General features: G+C 39.2%; 1 protein-coding gene across 11 annotated transcripts in view; it reads right to left on the bottom strand.

Annotated features, from left to right (window-relative positions):
* Arap2 (ArfGAP with RhoGAP domain, ankyrin repeat and PH domain 2) overlaps nt 1–19936 on the bottom strand; it is a 199650-nt gene that overhangs the window by 157656 nt on the left and 22058 nt on the right. For all 11 annotated transcript variants that reach the window (XR_005492952.2, XR_005492953.2, XR_010057366.1 and 8 more), the window contains 1 exon segment: nt 556–614. Coding sequence is in view for 8 of the 11 variants with exons in the window: in XM_039091929.2 (XP_038947857.1) it covers nt 556–614 (59 nt within the window). In the remaining 3 variants the exon portion in view is untranslated.

Here is a 19936-nt window from a genome sequence, read left to right as displayed (position 1 = left end):
ATAGAACCACTCCCGGCTACTAACATACCTTCAAATAGACCTATAGACAAGCAAATTCAAGGAAACATCCTGTATAGGTGAACTGTATTTATCTAAAGGAAAGAATCCTCAGTATTTGTATTTCTTCTAGGGAAGCTTTTTCCAAAAGTAGAATAACCAGTCAAGAAAAATATTCTGGAGCTTGTGTGATTACATTTTCAAACACCAGGCCAAAAGGTCCAAGCAATGATAAATTTACTAAAACAAGAGTGTCAAATTTTTCTCCAAGGCAAAATGTTTTTTCATACATAATAGTCTATATGTCAGACTACCATAAAACAATTAATTTAGCTGAATATTTTTGACTACTGACAAATTGAAGTGTGCATCCAAAACATCTTTGCTTTAAGTATGTGCGATTTCCAGGAATCCCAGTGCCCACTTCTTTTGCATGGAAGTGAGGACAGTCACCCCAGTATCCCCTACTCCAAAGGCAGGCTGCCTCTATAACAAGACTCCAGTCATACTTTAAGGTGATCATATGAGGATAAACTAATTTTTAAAGCGGAGACTCACCTTTCAGTGTCAAAGATTTTCCAGCTGAGGTAGTAATACTCTTTCTGTCACGGAAATAGCTTAAAGGAAAAAGATAAGTTGGGTCATTATACTATCTTGAATACAGGATATATCATGGAGCCCTACATCCATCTACAACTTAGAATTTAAATAGAAACATCAATACCCAAATTTAGATTATCTTAAATTATAAACAAAGGACATTCCACCAACTCACTTTTGGATTTAGCATTCAAGAGGGAGAGATTTCATCAGACATTACCAGTCATTTAAATCCCGTCCCTGAAACACTCAGAATTTATAAAAAAGTATTTGTCCGGTGTTCATATGCAGTTGATTTGAAAACTGTTATCATGTCAGGGAAAAAAATCTAATTGAATAGATGTATTTGCATAGTTATTTTGACATTAACTTCACCACATTTTATCAAAAAAATATGTTTCTAGAACACAATATGAAAATACTTCTTCAAATGTCTTACAATTTGGGTGGCAGATATGGCATATGGACAATGAGAATATAACATGAAAACAGCTGACAGAGGCAGACACTATAAAAAAAGTTATAAAGTATTTATAACTCATGTAGCAGTACATGTGAGTTTGGTGTGTCTAAAAGAAAGGATCAAGTCACACTTCATTTCTCTTAGGTGAATATTTGCCCAAGTAGTTAGAGCTCAAGAAACAACAAAAGGGAAGAAATCAGTGAAATAAATTATTGACAAAATCTAAAACTTGCTGTTACAAAAATGTGGCTTATATAGGATCAATAAAACAATATTTTAAGTGAAATTAAATATAATCAATAGAAGATAAAAATGAAAGATATCAGAAGTAAAAAGAGAGGACATCACTACAGAGTGTGAGAACATTAAGAGATATATTACAAGAAAAGGCTTATGCTCAAAGCATTGGTAAACTGGACATTATACAATTATTCAAATGATTACCTCTGAAAAGATTAAATAAAACATAGTAGTTCTATCTCTACAGAAAAAGTTTAACTGCATAATGAATCACCTACTCACAAAACTATGCCTAAATATTTTAGTAGTAAATTCCCACACACAGTTAAAAACTAATATAAGCAAGTAAAACTTACACCTAAGAAATTAATGTTTAGGCAACTACTCTGACCACTGGTAAACAGCCACATGGCAGAATGTAAGTTGAAATAAATGGGTTAACTTAAGTTATGATCTAGTCAGAGAATAGCCTAGCTACATGGCCAAGGCATTTGTAAACATATTTTGAGTCTGAGTCTTATTTCGGGGGGGCATGAGACTAGGAAGAAGAACCAGGCCTACCTTCTACAAATCCCTGAGGCTTATGTGCCAGAGAAGCTTTATAGATATATCAGTTGGGACTGGATTGCACACTCTGCATTTTGATGAGTTGTGGCTGTTTGTAATGGTCTCTGTTTGTCTGTCGCAGAGAATGGTTTACTTGGTTAGGGGAACTACATATTTCTATTTATATAAGGACACATGTTTAGAATGTAGTTATGGATTATGCTGGCTTAGGAATGTGAAGATTGTAGATTCTCCTCCAAGATCTATGACCTCACTTGCCTGGGTAGTTGCCTAAGATTGTAGTATGAGACATGATTCCTCTCCTGTTGAGTGGGTCTTAAGTCCAATTAAAGAACTAATGGTTACTGCCAAGGAATGTGTGCCCCTGCTGAACCCTGGGAGTTATCATACCATAATACTCATTGTTTCTCAAACCTTCTCAGGCAGATCTATCCATGCATGGCTCTATCCCAGAATTATTTATGCCTCACAGATGTCCCACCTCTACTTTTCTGACTTTTTAACTGACAGATGATGCATCCATACAATATACAAGATATTTTTACTACAAGGGATCACTGTGAAAGAGGAGATATAAACTCCCTATATTCTGCCCAATCCCATATCTCAGCTAGTCCCAGAGATGCTCCTCACCAAGCTCAGAGACTCTTGTCGAAGAGTAGGAGATAGAAATGAGTGAACCTGAGGGATCAAGTACACCACAGCCAGAGCTACAGAGTCAACTGACCTGGATCCATGGGTCTCAAAGAGACTGAGCCACAACTAGAAAGCATAAAGGGACGGGACCATGGTATCCCGACATTTATAGCAGATGTGCAGCTTGATCTCCATTTGTATCCTCTAACAATTGGAGCAAGGGCTCTTTGTGACTATGTTGCCTGCCACTGGATCCCCTTACCTACCTGGTCTGCCTAGTTAGTCCTCAGTGGAGAAGAGTTGCTTAGTCCTGCAGGGATTAGATGTCCAAGGGTCAAGGACAAGGTGGCACCAAGGGAACTTCCTCTTTTCTGAGACTGGGAGGGGTCATGGGTAGGGAGACACTTGTAAGGGTTGAACTGGGAAGAAAGGAGGGAGAGGGCTGTGATGGGATATAAAGTGATGAATTAAAATAAATTCTGGAAATAGAAAGAGGAGACATGAAGACAGAAAGGGCCAGAAGAAGAGAAAGCCTTCTAGGAGATTGTGTGTCACAGATATCTCAAAGGAAAAAAACAAAACAAAACAAAACAAAACAAAAACAAAAAAAAACAAAAAAAAAAAAAAAAACACCCACAAAGTCTCAAGACCACAGCTGCTCAAAGGTAATCAGAACAAGGAAAACAATGATAAACATGATAATGTAAAGGAGCAGTGCACAGGGGCCCTGGGAAAAGGCAAAGGCGGTACAGGCCCGCCTGGTTGCTCCCCTCACCAAGAGATCAAAACCAGCCCCCCACAAGCAACTTCAGCCTCAGGACCACAGGTTAACACCAACTTTTCTGCTCCAAGCAACCTGCCTGGTAGACTCAGAACACAGGCCCACAGGAACAGCTGAAGACCAGTAGACAGGAAAGACTACACACCCAAAAACCGAACACTCGGTTCCCATAACTGGCTGAAAGAAAACAGGAAAACAGGTCTACAGCACTCTTGACACACAGGCCTATAGGACAGTCTAAGCACTGTCAGAAATAGCAGAACAAGGTAATACCAGAGACAAAGTGATGGCGAGAGGCAAGCACAGGAACCCAAGCAACAGAAACCAACACTACATGGCATAAACGGAGCCCAATTCTCGCACCAAAGCAAACACTAAATATCCAAACACACCAGAAAAGCAAGATCTAGTTTTAAAATCACATTTAATCATGATGATGGAGGACTTCAAGAAAGACATAAAGAACTCCCTTAGAGAAACAGAGGAAAACATAAATAAACAAGTAGAAGCCTATAGAGAGGAATAACAAAAATCCCTGAATTCAAGGAAAACACAATCAAAGAGGTGAAGGAATTAAAAATGGAAATAGAAGCAATAAGGAAAGCACAAAGGGAAACAACTCTGGATATAGAAAACAAAAGGAAGCAAAAGGGAGCCATAGATTCAAGCATTACCAACAGAATACATGACATAGAAGAGAGAATGTCAGGAGCAGAAGATTCCATAGAAATCACCATCACAATGGTCAAAGATAATGGAAAACTGTAAAACAGAAAAAGCTACTTGTCCAAAACATACAGGATATTCAGGACTCAATGAGAAGATCAAACCTAAGAATAATAGGTATAGAAGAGAGTAAAGACTTCCAGCTCAAAGAACCTGTAAATATCTTCAACAAAATCATAGAAGAAAACTTCCCTAACTAAAGAAAGACATGCCCATAAACATACAAGAAGCCTACAGAACTCCAAATAGATTGGACCAGAAAAGAAACTTCTTCCATCACATAATAGTCAAAACACCAAATGCACAAAACAAAGAAAGAATATTAAAAGCAGTAAGGGAAAAAGGTCAAGTAACATATAATGCAGACCTATCAGAATCACAGCAGACTTATGAAAGCCAGAACATCCTGTACAGATGCCATACAGACTCTAAGAGAACAAAAATGCCAACCCAGATTACAGTATCCAGCAAAACTCTCAATTAACATAGATGGAGAAACCAAAATATTCTAAGACAAAACCAAATTAACACAATATCTTTCTACAAATCCAGCGCTACAAAGGATAATAAATGGTAAAGCCCAACATAAGGAGGCAAGCTACACCCTAGAAAAAGCAAGAAACTAATCGTCTTGGCAAAAAAACAAAGAGAAGAAAAGCACACAAACATAAGCTCACATCCAAATATGAATATAACAGGAAGCAATAATCACTATTCCTTAATATCTCTCAACATCAATGGTCTCAACTCCACAATAAAAAGATATAGATTAACAAATTGGATATGCAATGAGGACCCTGCATTCTGCTGCCTACAGGAAACAAAGACAGAAACTACCTCTGAGTGAAAGGCTGGAAAACAACTTTGCAATCAAATGGTCGGAAGAAGCAAGCTGGAGTAGCCATTCTAATATCAAATAAAATCAATTTTCAACTGAAAGTCATCAAAAAGGATAAGGAAGGACACTTCATATTCATCAAAGGAAAAATCCACCAAGATGAACTCTCAATCCTAAATATCTATGCCCCAAATACAAGGGCACCTACATACAAAAAAGAAACCTTACTAAAGCACAAAACACACATTGCACCTCACACAATAATAGTAGGAGATTTCAACACCCCACTCTCATCAATGGACAGATCATGAAAACAGAAATTAAACAGAGACGTAGACAGACTAAGAGAAGTCATGAGTCAAATGGACTTAACAGATATTTATAGAACATTCTATCCTAAAGCAAAAGGATATACCTTCTTCTCAGCTCCTCATGGTACTTTCTCCAAAATTGACCATATAATTGGTCATAAAACAGGCCTCAACAGATACAGAAAGACAGAAATAATCCCATGCGGCATATCAGACCACCACGGGCTAAAGGTGGTCTTCAATAACAATAAGGGGAAAGGGCCCACATATACATGGAGGTTGAACAATGCTCTACTAAATGATAACCTGATAAAGGAAGAAGTAAAGAAAGAAATTAAAGACTTCTTAGAATTTAATGAAAATGAAGGTAAAACATACCCAAACATATGGGACACAGTGAAAGCTGTGCTAAGAGGGAAACTCATAGCTCTGAGTGCCTGCAGAAAGAAATAGGATAGAGTATATATCAGCAACAAGACAGCACACTTGAAAGCTCTAGAACAAAAAGAAGCAAATACACCCAGTAGGAGTAGAAGGCAGGAAATAATCAAACTCAGAGCTGAAATCAACCGAGTAGAAACAAAAAGAACCATACAAAGAATCAACAGAACCAAAAGTTGTTTTTTTGAGAAAATCAACAAAATAGATAAACCCTTAGACAGACTAACAAGAGGACACAGAGAGTGTGTCCAAATTAACAAAATCAGAAATGAAAAGAGAGAAATAACAACAGAATCAGAGGAAACTCAAAAAATCATCAGATCCTACTACAAAAGCCGATATTCAACAAAACTTGAAAGTCTGGAGGAAATGGACAACTTCCTAGACAGATACCAGGTACCGAAGTTAAATCAGGAACAGATAAACAATTTAAACAACCCCATAACTCCTAAAGAAATAGAAGCAGTCATTAAAGGTCTCCCAACCAAAAAGAGCCCAGGTCCAGACGGGTTCAGTGCAGAATTCTATCAGACCTTCATAGAAGACCTCATACCAATACTATCCAAACTATTCCACAAAATTGAAACAGATGGAGCACTACCGAATTCTTTCTATGAAGCCACAATTACTCTAATACCTAAACCACACAAAGACCCAACAAAGAAAGAGAACTTCAGCCCAATTTCCCTTGCGAATATTGATGCAAAAATACACAATAAAATTCTAGCAAACCGAATCCAAGAGCACATCAAAACAATCATCCAACATGATCAAGTAGGCTTCATCCCAGGCATGCAGGGATGGTTTAATATACAGAAAACCATCAACGTGATCCATTATATAAACAAACTGAAAGAACAAAACCACATGATCATTTCATTAGATGCTGAGAAAGCATATGATAAAATTCAACACCCCTTCATGATAAAAGTCCTGGAAAGAATAGGAATTCAAGGCCCATACCTAAACACAGTAAAAGCAATATACAGTAAACCAGTTGCTAAGATTAAACTAAATGGAGAGAAACTTGAAGCAATCCCACTAAAATCCGGGACTAGGCAAGGCTGCCCACTCTCTCCCTACTGATTCAATGTAGTTCTTAAAGTTCTAGCCAGAGCAATCAGACAACAAAACGAGATCAAGGGGATACAGACTGAAAAAGAAGACAAAATATCACTATTTGCAGATGATATGATAGTATATTTAAGTGATCCCAAAAGTTCCTCCAGATAACTACTAAACCTAATAAACACCTTCAGCAAAGTGACTGGGTATAAAATTAACTCAAATAAATTAGTAGCCTTCCTCTACACAAAAGAGAAACAAGCCAAGAAAGAAATTAGGGAAATGACACCCTTCTGATAGTCCCAAATAATATAAAATACCTCGGTACGACTTTAACCAACCAAGTGAAAGATCTGTATGATAAGAACTTAAAGCCTCTGAAGAAAGAAATTGAAGAAGACCCAGAAGATGGAAAGATCTCCGATGCTCATGGAGTGGCAGGATTAATATAGTAAAAATGACCACTTTACCAAAAGCGATCTACAGATTCAATGCAATCCCCATCAGAATTCTAACCCAATTCTTCAGAGAGTTATACAGAACAATTTGTAAATTCATCTGGAATAACAAAAAACCCAGGATAGCTAAAACTACTCTCAACAATAAAAGGACTTCCAGGAGAATCACTGTCCCTGAACTCAAGGAGTATTACAGAGCAATAGTGATGAAAATTGTATGGTATTGGTACAGAGACAGGCAGATAGACCAGTGCAAAAGAATTGAAGACCCATAAATGAACCCATACACCTATGGTCACTTGATTTTTGACAACCATCCAATGGAAAAAAGATAGCATTTTTAGCAAATGGTGCTGGTTCAACTGGAGGTCAGCATGTAGAACACTGCAGATCGATCCATGCTTATCACCCTGTACAAAGCTTAAGTCCAAGTGGATCAAGGAACTCCACATCAAACCAGATACACTCAAACTAATAGAAGAAAAAGTGGGGAAGCATCTTGAACAGATGGGCACTGGAGAAAATTTTCTGAACAAAACACCAATGGCTTATGCTCTAAGATCAAGAATCGACAAATGGGATCTCATAAAACTGCAAAGCTTCTATAAGGCAAAGGACACTGTTGTTAGGACAAAACGGCAACCAACCGATTGGGAAAAGATTTTTAAAAATCCTACAACTGATAGAGGGCTTATATCCAAAATATACAAAGAACTCAAGAAGTTAGACCGCAGGGAGACAAATAACCCTATTTAAAAATGGTGTTCAAACCTAAACAAAGAATTCACAGCTGAGGAATGCTGAATGGCTGAGAAACACCTAAAGAAATGTTCAACATCTTTATTCATAAGGGAAATGCAAATCAAAACAACCCTGAGATTTCACCTCACACCAGTAAGAATGGCTAAGATCAAAAACTCAGGTGACAGCAAATGCTGGCGAGGATGTGGACAAAGAGGAACACTCCTCCATTGTTGGTGGGATTGCAGACTGGTACAACCATTCTGGAAATCAGTCTGGAGGTTCCTCAGAAAATTGGACATTGAACTACCTGAGGACCCAGCTATACCTCTCTTGGGCATACACCCAAAAGATGCCCCAACATATAAAAAAGACACATGCTCCACTATGTTCATCGCAGCCTTATTTATAATAGCCAGAAGCTGGAAAGAACCCAGATGCCCTTCAACAGAAGAATGGATACAGAAAATGTGGTACATCTACACAATGGAATATTACTCAGCTATCAAAAACAATGACTTTATGAAATTCATAGGCAAATGGATGGAACTGGAAAATATCATCCTGAGTGAGGTAACCCAATCACAGAAAAACACACATGGTATGCACTCATTGATAAGTGGCTATTAGCCCAAATGCTCGAATTACCCTAGATGCACAGAACACATGAATCTCAAGAAGGATGACCAAAATTGGAATGCTTCACTCCTTCTTTAAAAGGGGAACAAGAATACCCTTTGGAGGGAATAGGGAGGCAAAGTTTAGAACAGACGCTGAAGGAACACCCATTCAGAGCCTTCCCCACATGTGGCCCATACATATACAGCCACCCACTTAGATAAGATGGATGAAGCAAAGAAGTGCAGGCCGACAGGAGCGGGATGTAGATCTCTCCTGAGAGACACACCCAGAATACAGCAAATACAGAGGCGAATGCCAGCAGCAAACCACTGACCTGAGAACAGGACCCCCGTTGAAGGAATCAGAGAAAGGAATGGAAGAGCTTGAAGGGGCTTGAGACCCCATATGAACAACAATGCCATCCAACCAGAGCTTCCAGGGACCAAACCACTACCCAAAGACTATATATGGACTGACCCTGGGTTCCAACCTCATAGGTAGCAATGAATAGCCTAGTAAGAGCACCAATGGAAGGGGAAGCCCTTGGTCCTGCCAAGACTGAACCCCCAGTGAATGTAATTGCTTGGGGGAGGGCAGTAAGAAGGGTAGGATGGGGAGGGGAACACCCATAGAGAAGGGGAGCTGGAGGAGTTAGGGAGATGTTGGCCTGGAAATCGGGAAGGGGAAAAACAATCGAAATGTAAATAAGAAATACTCAAGTTAATATAGATGGAAAAAAGTAAATAACCTGCCTTTTTTTTTTCTGTTTTTTTATTCACTATATGTCTTTTATGTTCATTGTGTAGGTAAACTTTTGAAATATACAGTTTTGAAAGGAATGCCAATTTATAAACTGTCTTTTTAAAAAGAATTAAAGAGATGTAGACACACACTGGAGGTGGAGAAGTGTTGAGGGAGAAGACTTTGGGGCAGGACAGAGATGAAGAGATGAGAACAAAGTGAAATATCTGAAGATATCGTGAGGAAACACGTTGCTTTGTAGGCTAACATTAAAAAACTTAAAATATATTTAGAAAAAAAAGGGACTAAATATAAAAAAAAATAACATAACAAAATCCAAAAACACCTTGGATCACAAGAATGTCTTAACAACCTTTCACAAGGTCAACCTTGGACTATCAGCAGTCTCAAAGAGGAGTGACTTATGAGGTAATTAGGAAAGCTGCAGCCTCTGAAGTAGCAGCTGTTTCCTCTCCTGGTGGGCAGGAACAGCCCTTTGTGGTTAATTGTCCTTGAGGCTGACAGCAGGTTGCTCCCAATCAATCAGACACTAAGGCACCAGGCAGCTGTGGTCTTGAGACTTTGTGGGTGTATTTTTTTTTTTTTTTGAGATATCTGTGACATGCAATCTCACAGAAGGCTTTCTCTTCCTCTGGCCCTTTCAGTCTTCATATCTCCTCTTTCTATTTCCAGAATTTATTTTAATTCATCCCAATCACAGCCCTCTCCTGTGCATATGTGCTAATGTGGCATCTGCACCCTCAGCACCCAACTTCACTGCAACAACAACACCACCATCCTCATCACCTTATTGAGCTTTTGTATGCAATTATAGGGTGGACCACCATACAAGGGAAATCAAGTCTACCATGATTTCAGATGAAAATCAAATTATTACACCTATACACCACCCACGTCAAAAATATTCATGGAAATATGTTAAATCCCCAACATAGAAGCTTCCTGGCTCATAGCCCTTCTCTGAGAAAGCCTCAGCACCCCTCTGGAGTGCTTGCTTACTTTGCTAAGGAACTTTGGCTTAACTCTTGCTGTCTCTCCACTAACCGTTTTTCCATCTAGAAGCTAAGACCTAAGAGATCACTACAGCAAAAGCCTTTTGTTTCCTTATTCAGAGGGATGGCTCTGTGGGAGTTATCCCCTGTGGTCTTCTGACTTGCCAAAGTAATGAATCCTCCTTTACCCTTTTATTGTGTTTATTGGCTTTCTACTTTCCAAAGGGTGACTCATTCCTCTCAGAGCTCCTAGACTTAAGCCTGGCTCTACTTGGTTCCTCTAGCTATCTTCTCATATGATAAATTAAAAGACAACTATATTACAGTTTGGCAAAACTTGGGAGTAAGCCAAGTCCTAACATGTTCACCTCTTCCCTACATAGTATTAAAAAAAAAATACACAATAAGGATATAGGAACTTTTCATGTGTAGAGTCACCTATTGGACTGGTATGCCAGTTCTCAGTAATAACCTTTTCTTTTGTCCCACTGGCCAGGGCCTCTGCTGACTGGCCATTTTCACTCTCAACTATTTCCCGGAATGAACAAAAAGTCAATTTAAAAAGATACTTCAAGATTCCATCCATCTCTGTGTTTAGTTATGTCAGGTCTCAGGGTGGGGGGTTGTGTGGGGGGAATGAGTCAAGTGTCACGGTATTTAGTAGGAAAAAAGAATTATTTGTCCTTTAGTAAATCTAAGATGTGTGTTTGTTTTGGAAAGTTAATAGGAACTCTCTTCATTTGTAATAGTGACAGCATTTCAATAATGTACTAGTGGAATAAACTATACTTGAATATTTGAATAGTAAAACACACACACACACACACACACACACACACACACACACACACACACACCAACATGCTAGAAGATTCAGGAGGGGTAGGAGCCAGAAATGTCTAGACTTTAGGAAGCTATAGCAGGAGAATTAGGAGTCCCAGGCCAGACAATGTCACACAGGAAGACCCTTTCCCCAAACAGAAGTTGTCATCTATGGCCAACCTACTGCACCTGTGGCAAAGGCCAAAATCATACAGAGAAGAATGAACAGACTTCAAAGTACAGGTTAACTTCAGACATGGCAGGAAGAGCCAAGCAAACTCACGGTAATTTCTTAACCAACTAATGTCTGGATGTACTATGAGAAGAAGTTAGGTTTTTTGGTTTTTTGTTTGTCTGTTTGTTTGTTTGTCTGTATAATGTTTTGTTACCACAATAATAAAATTGTCTTCCTCTTTATAGAGTTTTGGTATGGTGTTATTTTATAGCTTCTGAATAATTTGATCTACACTGAAAGTCTTGGATATAAAAGAGAAAAAGAATAACTTCATCAAGTGAATATTCAATACACCTATAGAAGTTATTTTCACATTATGGTGTGGTGTGGTGTGTGTGTGTGTGTGTGTGTGTAGTTTCATTCACATTCATGCCTGTGTGTATGTGCTGCATGTACATTGTTGTGTAGCTGTTCATATCCAGACTTCACAGGTAGAGGACAAAGGGCATTAATGCTATCTGCTTCATTGACTGACATGATCTCACACTACAGTGCAGGTTCCCATTTCATCTAGGATGGCTAACCAACTGACTAACAAGCTCATGGGTTCTACCTATTTAAGCTGGGGTTATAAGCCTATGAATCCCTGCTTAGCTTATATATATGGATATGTGGGATTTGAACTCAGGTCCTCATGCTTGCACAACAAATCCTCTTACCTACTGAGCCATCTTTTTTCCACAAAATACTTAATCACTAGAACTGCCAATAAAAGCACTGATACGCAGACTAATGTCAAAGAGTTCACTTTACAAACTGCATTTAAATACTATTTGGCAAGGCAGTCAAATCCTAGAAATAATCAATCGTGTACCCTGTAACAGATCTTCATTTCAAACAATGTTTTTTTAAACTTTAATTATTACAATGGTAACAGATGATCATTATAGACGTGAAGCCAGAAGGGAAACTACTACATTCCTCAGGCGGATGTTTAAAAATGCACTGAGGTTTCATAATATCCATCTAACATAGGCAAATCTACATTCAAAACCAAAGAGTGGGTTACCTACAGCATAGAGCAGTAATGTAAAATTCTTAATGCACAGATGATTCTCTACCTGTGAGCATCTCAGAAATAGTCTAGGCCTAAGAATAAATCATTATTACAAGACTGTTGCAACCAAGTCTACCACATTATCATGAAAATATTTTAAGTCCACTAGCATAAGCTATGATTTAATATATGCTTGTCAATGCTTTGTTTACAAGACAGTATAAATGATTGACCTTTTAAGTTTTTGTAAAGTCCTAAGATTATGGATATACATTATTACCCTCTGTGGTGGTTTGAATATGCTTGCCTCATAGGGAGTGGTACTGTTAGAAGGTGTGGCCTTGTTTGAGGAAGTATGTCACTGTGGAGGTGGGCTTTAAAGCTCGGCCCAATGCAGAAGAGATAGTTTTTCGCCTGGCAATGGTCAGATCAAGATGCAGAACTCTCAGCTCCTCTAGTGCTATTCCTGCCTAGAAGCTACCATGCTCCTGCCTTGATGATAATGGACTGAATCTCTAAACCTGTAAGCCAGGCCCAACTAAACATTGTCCTTTATAAGAGTTGCCTTGGTCATGGTGTCGCTTCACTGCAATGGAAACCCTAAGACACCCTCTAACATGAAATTTATTATTTAAATTTTAGTTACTTGTGCAACTCAGAAATTTTCAGATCTTGAAGTAATTGTCACATTTTGTCTTAATGTATTCTACTTAGGGCTAACAAGAAAGGAAACTAGATATAGCTCATCAACTAAAGGACTTACTGCCAAGCCTTAGGACCAGAGTTTGATCTGCAGAACCCACCTGGTGGAAGGAGAGAACCAGTCCCTACAAGTTGCCCTCTTGCCTCTACATAGGAAACAAAGGAAAATAATTCTGAAAGAATGTGTTGCTGTGAAGAAAGCAGGCAAGAAGAAGAAAAGCTAACTTTAGGACTCCTGACTTAGCATTCTTCTGCTTTATAGTAAATGTGAACTTTAACCTCCTAAAATGTGTATTTTCCAGACTTCAACTGCTCCAGGCTAGAAAGATACTACTGCAAAATCTATAGCCCACCCGAACCTCATGGTCACTGGCAGCGCCTCTGTTACCTCCAGATCAGACAGAATTCTTTTCTATGCACAGCAGGGTCAACAGCCCCGGGTCAGTGGAGTACTTAGGGAAGTGGATCTCTTTCCCTTTTCTTTTTCCCTAATATGAGAGTCTCTGAGTAGGAAAACAAAGTACCATAGATTGAGATAGGCTTGGGGTGGGGCAGGGGTGGAACACACACCAAATGGGGCTGAAAGCTAACACAATTACAGAGCTGTATTGCAGTAACCCTATTCTGGGAAGCCTGGACCCATTCCTGGAACTCCACAATTCCTCCTCTCCCCCTTAGCTTACAAATACTTACCGCCCCCCACATTATGAGTTTGCTTATCAAACACACCTGCTAGTGTGGCCCAGGCTTGTTATATCAGCTCCTTGGGAGGCTAAGTTCAAGGATGCCTGGGCTATAAACTCAAAGCTAGGATGGGGAAATGGTACGTGTCTCAAAAGAAAAAAAGATAAAATAAATGACAGTTCTCTGCATATCTGCCTAGCACACAATAGTCCCTACTATGCTCAGCTCTCAGCACTAATGAATCAACAACAACAACAACAACAACAACAACAACAATGCACGCATACACATACAATCTCTCACACAGGCACAATATCAGGTCAAACCTCATAAAGAAAGTTACCCGAGCACCCATGTCCTTGATGAGCTGGATGGATTGTTTCTCTTGAAATGCTTGCATACACCTTTAGGTGTATGTGGCAGGGCTGTGTTTATGTGTGTGTCCACCTATCCCCCTTTCCCACCAGACTCTCACTTCCCCCAATCATATGTAAATCTTTATTAAAACATTTTCTCAACAAACTCTAGCTTTGCTTCAAAAACAAAAGGGCTTATAAAATTCTTTATTCAATTCAGTACCTGCCTATTCAGTAACTGTCCTTTTACTTTCTGTTCATTTTGCTATGAAAGCATATAAAATATTCCTCCAAACTTGGAAAAAGTTCCAGGTTATTTTTCTTATCTAGGGCAGAATCTCACTACATAGTACAGACTGGCTTGGAACCTGCAATCTTCCTACCTCTGCTCCAGAGGGCTGGAAATATAGTCATGACCCACCATGCCAGACTCAAGGTTTTTAAGAAATTCAAATTCGGGTGGAAATGAAGTTACAGATTTTATCTGCTCTGGGGTAAACAGATCTCTACCACTGCACAGCTAGACATTGTTCCCTTCCCATGACTACCAGATCCTCATTTCCCTCTTCTTTAAATGTTCAGAGGATATTTTTTCCAAAAGAGAGTGCCTGCAAGCTGTACTAAGTACTGAAGAGTTACATGAACTATGCACAAAACCCATTAAAAAGCAGGAGAGAAAAATAAGAGCTCTCAGCTCCCAAACCCCGTGGGAGAGAGACCTCACCGCCTGGTCAGGTGGGCACTCCTGAAGCTGCAGAGCAGAAGAGACCACCAACACTGCCCACCCCTGCCCACATCCCTGGCCCAAGAGGAAACTGTATACAGCCTCTGGGTTCCCGAAGAGGAGGGCCCAGGAGCAGCAGGACCGCTGAGCCTAAGACACCAACATAACCTGAAGGGACCAAACAATCCCATGGGAGGGAGAGCTAAACCTTCAAAGAGGCAGACATGCCTGGGAAACCAGAAGAGACTGCACTCTGCACACATCTCTGACGCCAGAGTGAAATACCCCACGAGCAAACTTGAGCCTCGGGACCACAGGTAAGACCAACCTTTCTGTTGCAAGTGACCTGCCTGGTGAACTCCAGACACAGGCCCACAGGAACAGCTGAAGACCTGTAGATAGGAAAAACTACACGCCCGAAAGCAGAACACTCTGTCCCCATAACTGGCTGAAAGAAAACAGGAAAACAGGTCTACAGCACTCCTGACACACAGGCTTATAGGACAGTCTAGCCACTGTCAGAAATAGCAGAACAAAGTAACACTAGAGATAATCTGATGGTGAGAGGCAAGTGCAAGAACCCAAGCAACAGAAACCAAGACTACATGGCATCATCGGAACCCAATTCTCCCACCAAAGCAAACACGGAATATCCAAACACACCAGAAAAGCAAGATCTAGTTTCAAAATCATATTTGATCATAATGCTGGAGGACTTCAAGAAAGACATGAAGAACTCCCTTAGAGAACAAGTAGAAGCCTAAAGAGAGGAATCACAAAAAATCCCTGAAAGAATTCCAGGAAAACACAATCAAACAGTTGAACGAATTAAAAATGGAAATAGAAGCAATCAAGTAGGAACACATGGAAACAACCCGGGATATAGAAAACCAAAAGAAGCGACAAGGAGCTGTAGATGCGAGCTTCACCAACAGAATACAAGAGATGGAAGAGAGAATCTCAGGTGCAGAAGATTCCATAGAAATCATTGACTCAACTGTCAAAGATAATGTAAAGCGGAAAAAGCTACTGGTCCAAAACATACAGGAAATCCAGGACTCAATGAGAAGATCAAACCTAAGGATAATAGGTATAGAAGAGAGTGAAGATTCCCAGCTCAAAGGACCAGTAAATATCTTCAACAAAATCATAGAAGAAAACTTCCCTAACCAAAAAAAAGAGATACGCATAGGCATAGAAGAAGCCTACAGAACTCCAAATAGATTGGACCAGAAAAGAAACACCTCCCGTCACATAATAGTCAAAAACCAAACGCACAAAATAAAGAGAGAATATTAAAAGCAGTAAGGGAAAAAGGTCAAGTAACATATTAAGGCGGACCATCAGAATCATGCCAGACTTTTCGCCAGAAGATATGAAAGCCAGAAGATCCTGGACAGATGTCATACAGACCCTAAGAGAACACAAATGCCAGCCCAGGTTACTATATCCTGCAAAACTCTCAATTAACATAGATGGAGAAAGCAAGATATTCCATGACAAAACCAAATTCACACAATATCTTTCTACAAATCCAGCACCACAAAGGATAATAAATACTAAAGACCAACATAAGGAGGCAAGCGATACCCTAGAAGAAGCAAGAAACTAATCGTCTTGACAACAAAACAAAGAGAAGAAAAGCACACAAACATAACCTCACATCCAAATATGAATATAACAGGAAGCAATAATAACTATTCCTTAATATCTCTCAACATCAATGGCCTCAACTCCCCAATAAAAAGACATAGATTAACAAACTGGATACGCAACGAGGACCCTGCATTCTGCTGCCTACAGGAAACACACGTCAGAGACAAAGACAGACACTACCTCAGAGTGAAAGCCTGGAAAACAACTGTCCAAGAGAATGGTCGGAAGAAGCAAGCTGGAGTAGCCATTGTAATATCAAGTAAAATCAATTTTCAACTGAAAGCCATCAAAAAAGATAAGGAAGGACACTTCATATTCATCAAAGGAAAAATCCACCAAGATGAACTCTCAATCCTAAATATCTATGCCCCAAATACAAGGGCACCTACATACATAAAAGAAACCTTACTAAAGCACAAAACACACATTGTACCTCACACAATAAGAGTAGGAGATTTCAACACCCCACTCTCATCAATGGACAGATCATGAAAACAAAAATTAAACAGAGACGTAGACAGACTAAGAGAAGTCATGAGTCAAATGGACTTAACAGATATTTATAGAACATTCTATCCTAAAGCAAAAGGATATACCTTCTTCTCAGCTCCTCATGGTACTTTCCCCAAAATTGACCATATAATTGGTCATAAAACAGGCCTCAACAGGTACAGAAAGATAGAAAGAATCCCATGCCTGCTATCGGACCACCACTGCCTAAAACTGGTCTTCAATAACAATAAGGGAAGAATGCCCACATATACGTGGAAATTGAACAATGCTCTACTCAATGATAACCTGGTCAAGGAAGAAATAAAGAAAGAAATTAAAGACTTCTTAGAATTTAATGAAAATGAAGGTACAACATACCCAAACTTATGGGACAGAATGAAAGCTGTGCTAAGAGGAAAACTCATAGCGCTGAGTGCCTACAGAAAGAAACAGGAAAGAGCATATGTCAGCAGCTTGACAGCACACCTAAAAGCTCTAGAACAAAAAGAAGCAAATACACCCAGTAGGAGTAGAAGGCAGGAAATAATCAAACTCAGAGCTGAAATCAACCAAGTAGAAACAAAAAGGACCATAGAAAGAATCAAGAAAACCAAAAGTTGGTTCTTTGAGAAAATCAACAAGATAGATAAACCCTTAGCCAGACTAATGAGAGGACACAGAGGGTGTCCAAATTAACAAAATCAGAAATGAAAAGGGAGACATAACTACAGATTCAGAGGAAATTCAAAAAATCATCAGATCTTACTATAAAAGCCTATATTCAACAAAACTTGAAAATCTGCAGGAAATGGACAATTTGCTAGACAGATACCAGGTACCGAAGTTAAATCAGGAACAGATAAACCAGTTAAACAACCCCATAACTCCTAAGGAAATAGAAGCAGGCATTAAAGGTCTCCCAACCAAAAAGAGCCCAGGTCCAGACGGGTTTAGTGCAGAATTCTATCAGACCTTCATAGAAGACCTCATACCAATATTATCCAAACTATTACACAAAATTGAAACAGATGGAGCACTACCGAATTCTTTCTATGAAGCCACAATTACTCTTATACCTAAACCACACAAAGACCCAACAAAGAAAGAGAACTTCAGAACAATTTCCCTTATGAATATTGACGCGAAAATACTCAATAAAATTCTGGCAAACCGAATCCAAGAGCACATCAAAACAATCATCCACCATGATCAAGTAGGCTTCATCCCAGGCATGCAGGGATGGTTTAATATACGGAAAACCATCAATGTGATCCATTATATAAACAAACTGAAAGAACAAAACCACATGATCATTTTATTAGATGCAGAGAAAGCATTTGACAAAAGTCAACACCCCTTCATGATAAAAGTCCTGGAAAGAATAGGAATTCAAGGCCCATACATAAACATAGTAAAAGCCATATACAGCAAACCAGTTGCTAACATTAAACTAAATGGAGAGAAACTTAAAGCAATCCCACTAAAATCAGGGACTAGACAAGGCTGCCCACTCTCTCCCTACTTATTCAATATAGTTCTTGAAGTTCTAGCCACAGCAATCAGACAACAAAAGGAGGTCAAGGGGATACAGATCGGAAAAGAAGAAGTCAAAATATCACTATTTGCAGATGATATGATAGTATATTTAAGTGATCCCAAAAGTTCCAACAGAGAACTACTAAAGCTGATAAACAACTTCAGCAAAGTGGCTGGGTATAAAATTAACTCAAACAAATCAGTAGCCTTCCTCTACACAAAAGAGAAACAAGCGGAGAAAGAAATTAGGGAAACGACACCCTTCATAATAGACCCAAGTAATATAAAGTACCTCGGTGTGACTTTAACCAAGCAAGTAAAAGATTTGTACAATAAGAACTTCAAGACTCTGAAGAAAGAAATTGAAGACCTCAGAAGATGGAAAGATCTACCATGCTCATGGATTGGCAGGATTAATATAGTAAAAATGGCCATTTTACCAAAAGCGATCTACAGATTCAATGCAATCCCCATCAAAATACCAATCCAATTCTTCAAAGAGTTAGACAGAACAATTTGCAAATTCATCTGGAATAACAAAAAACCCAGGATAGCTAAAACTATCCTCAACAATAAAAGGACTTCCAGGGGAATCACTATCCCTGAACTCAAGCAGTATTACAGAGCAATAGTGATAAAAATTGTGTGGTATTAGTACAGAGACAGGCAGATAGACCAGTGCAATAGAATTGAAGACCCAGAAATGAACCCACACACCTATGGGCACTTGATTTTTGACAAAGGAGCCAAAACCATCCAATGGAAAAAAGATAGCATTTTCAGCAAATGGTGCTGGTTCAACTGGAGGTCAACATGTAGAAGAATTCAGATCGATCCATGCTTATCACCCTGTACAAAGCTTAAGTCCAAGTGGATCAAGGACCTCCACATCAAACCAGAAGCACTCAAACTAATAGAAGAAAAACTAGGGAAGCATCTGGAACACATGGGCACTGGAAAAAATTTCCTGAACAAAACACCAATGGCTTATGCTCTAAGATCAAGAATCGACAAATGGGATCTCATAAAACTGCAAAGCTTCTGTAAGGCAAAGGGCACTGTGGTTAGGACAAAACGGCAACCAACAGATTGGGAAAAGATCTTAACCAATCCTACAACAAATAGAGTCCTTATATCCAAAATATACAAGGAACTCAAGAAGTTAGACCGCAGGGAGACAAATAACCCTATTAAAAAATGGGGTTCAGAGCTAAACAGAGAATTCACAGCTGACGAATGCTGAATGGCTGAGAAACACCTAAAGAAATGTTCAACATCTTTAGTCATAAGGGAAATGCAAATCAAAACAACCCTGAGATTTCACCTCACACCAGTGAGAATGGCTAAGATCAAAAACTCAGGTGACAGCAGATGCTGGGGAGGATGCGGAGAAAGAGGAACACTACTCCATTGTTGGTGGGATTGCAGACTGGTACAACCATTCTGGAAATCAGTCTGGAGGTTCCTTCTAAAATTGGACATTGAACTACCTG

Source organism: Rattus norvegicus, chromosome 14, assembly GCF_036323735.1.
Source record: "Rattus norvegicus strain BN/NHsdMcwi chromosome 14, GRCr8, whole genome shotgun sequence".
Classification (NCBI taxonomy): Eukaryota; Metazoa; Chordata; class Mammalia; order Rodentia; family Muridae; genus Rattus; species Rattus norvegicus.
The sequence above is the reverse complement of the archived record's forward strand: the minus strand, read 5'-3'. Positions and strand labels throughout refer to the sequence as shown.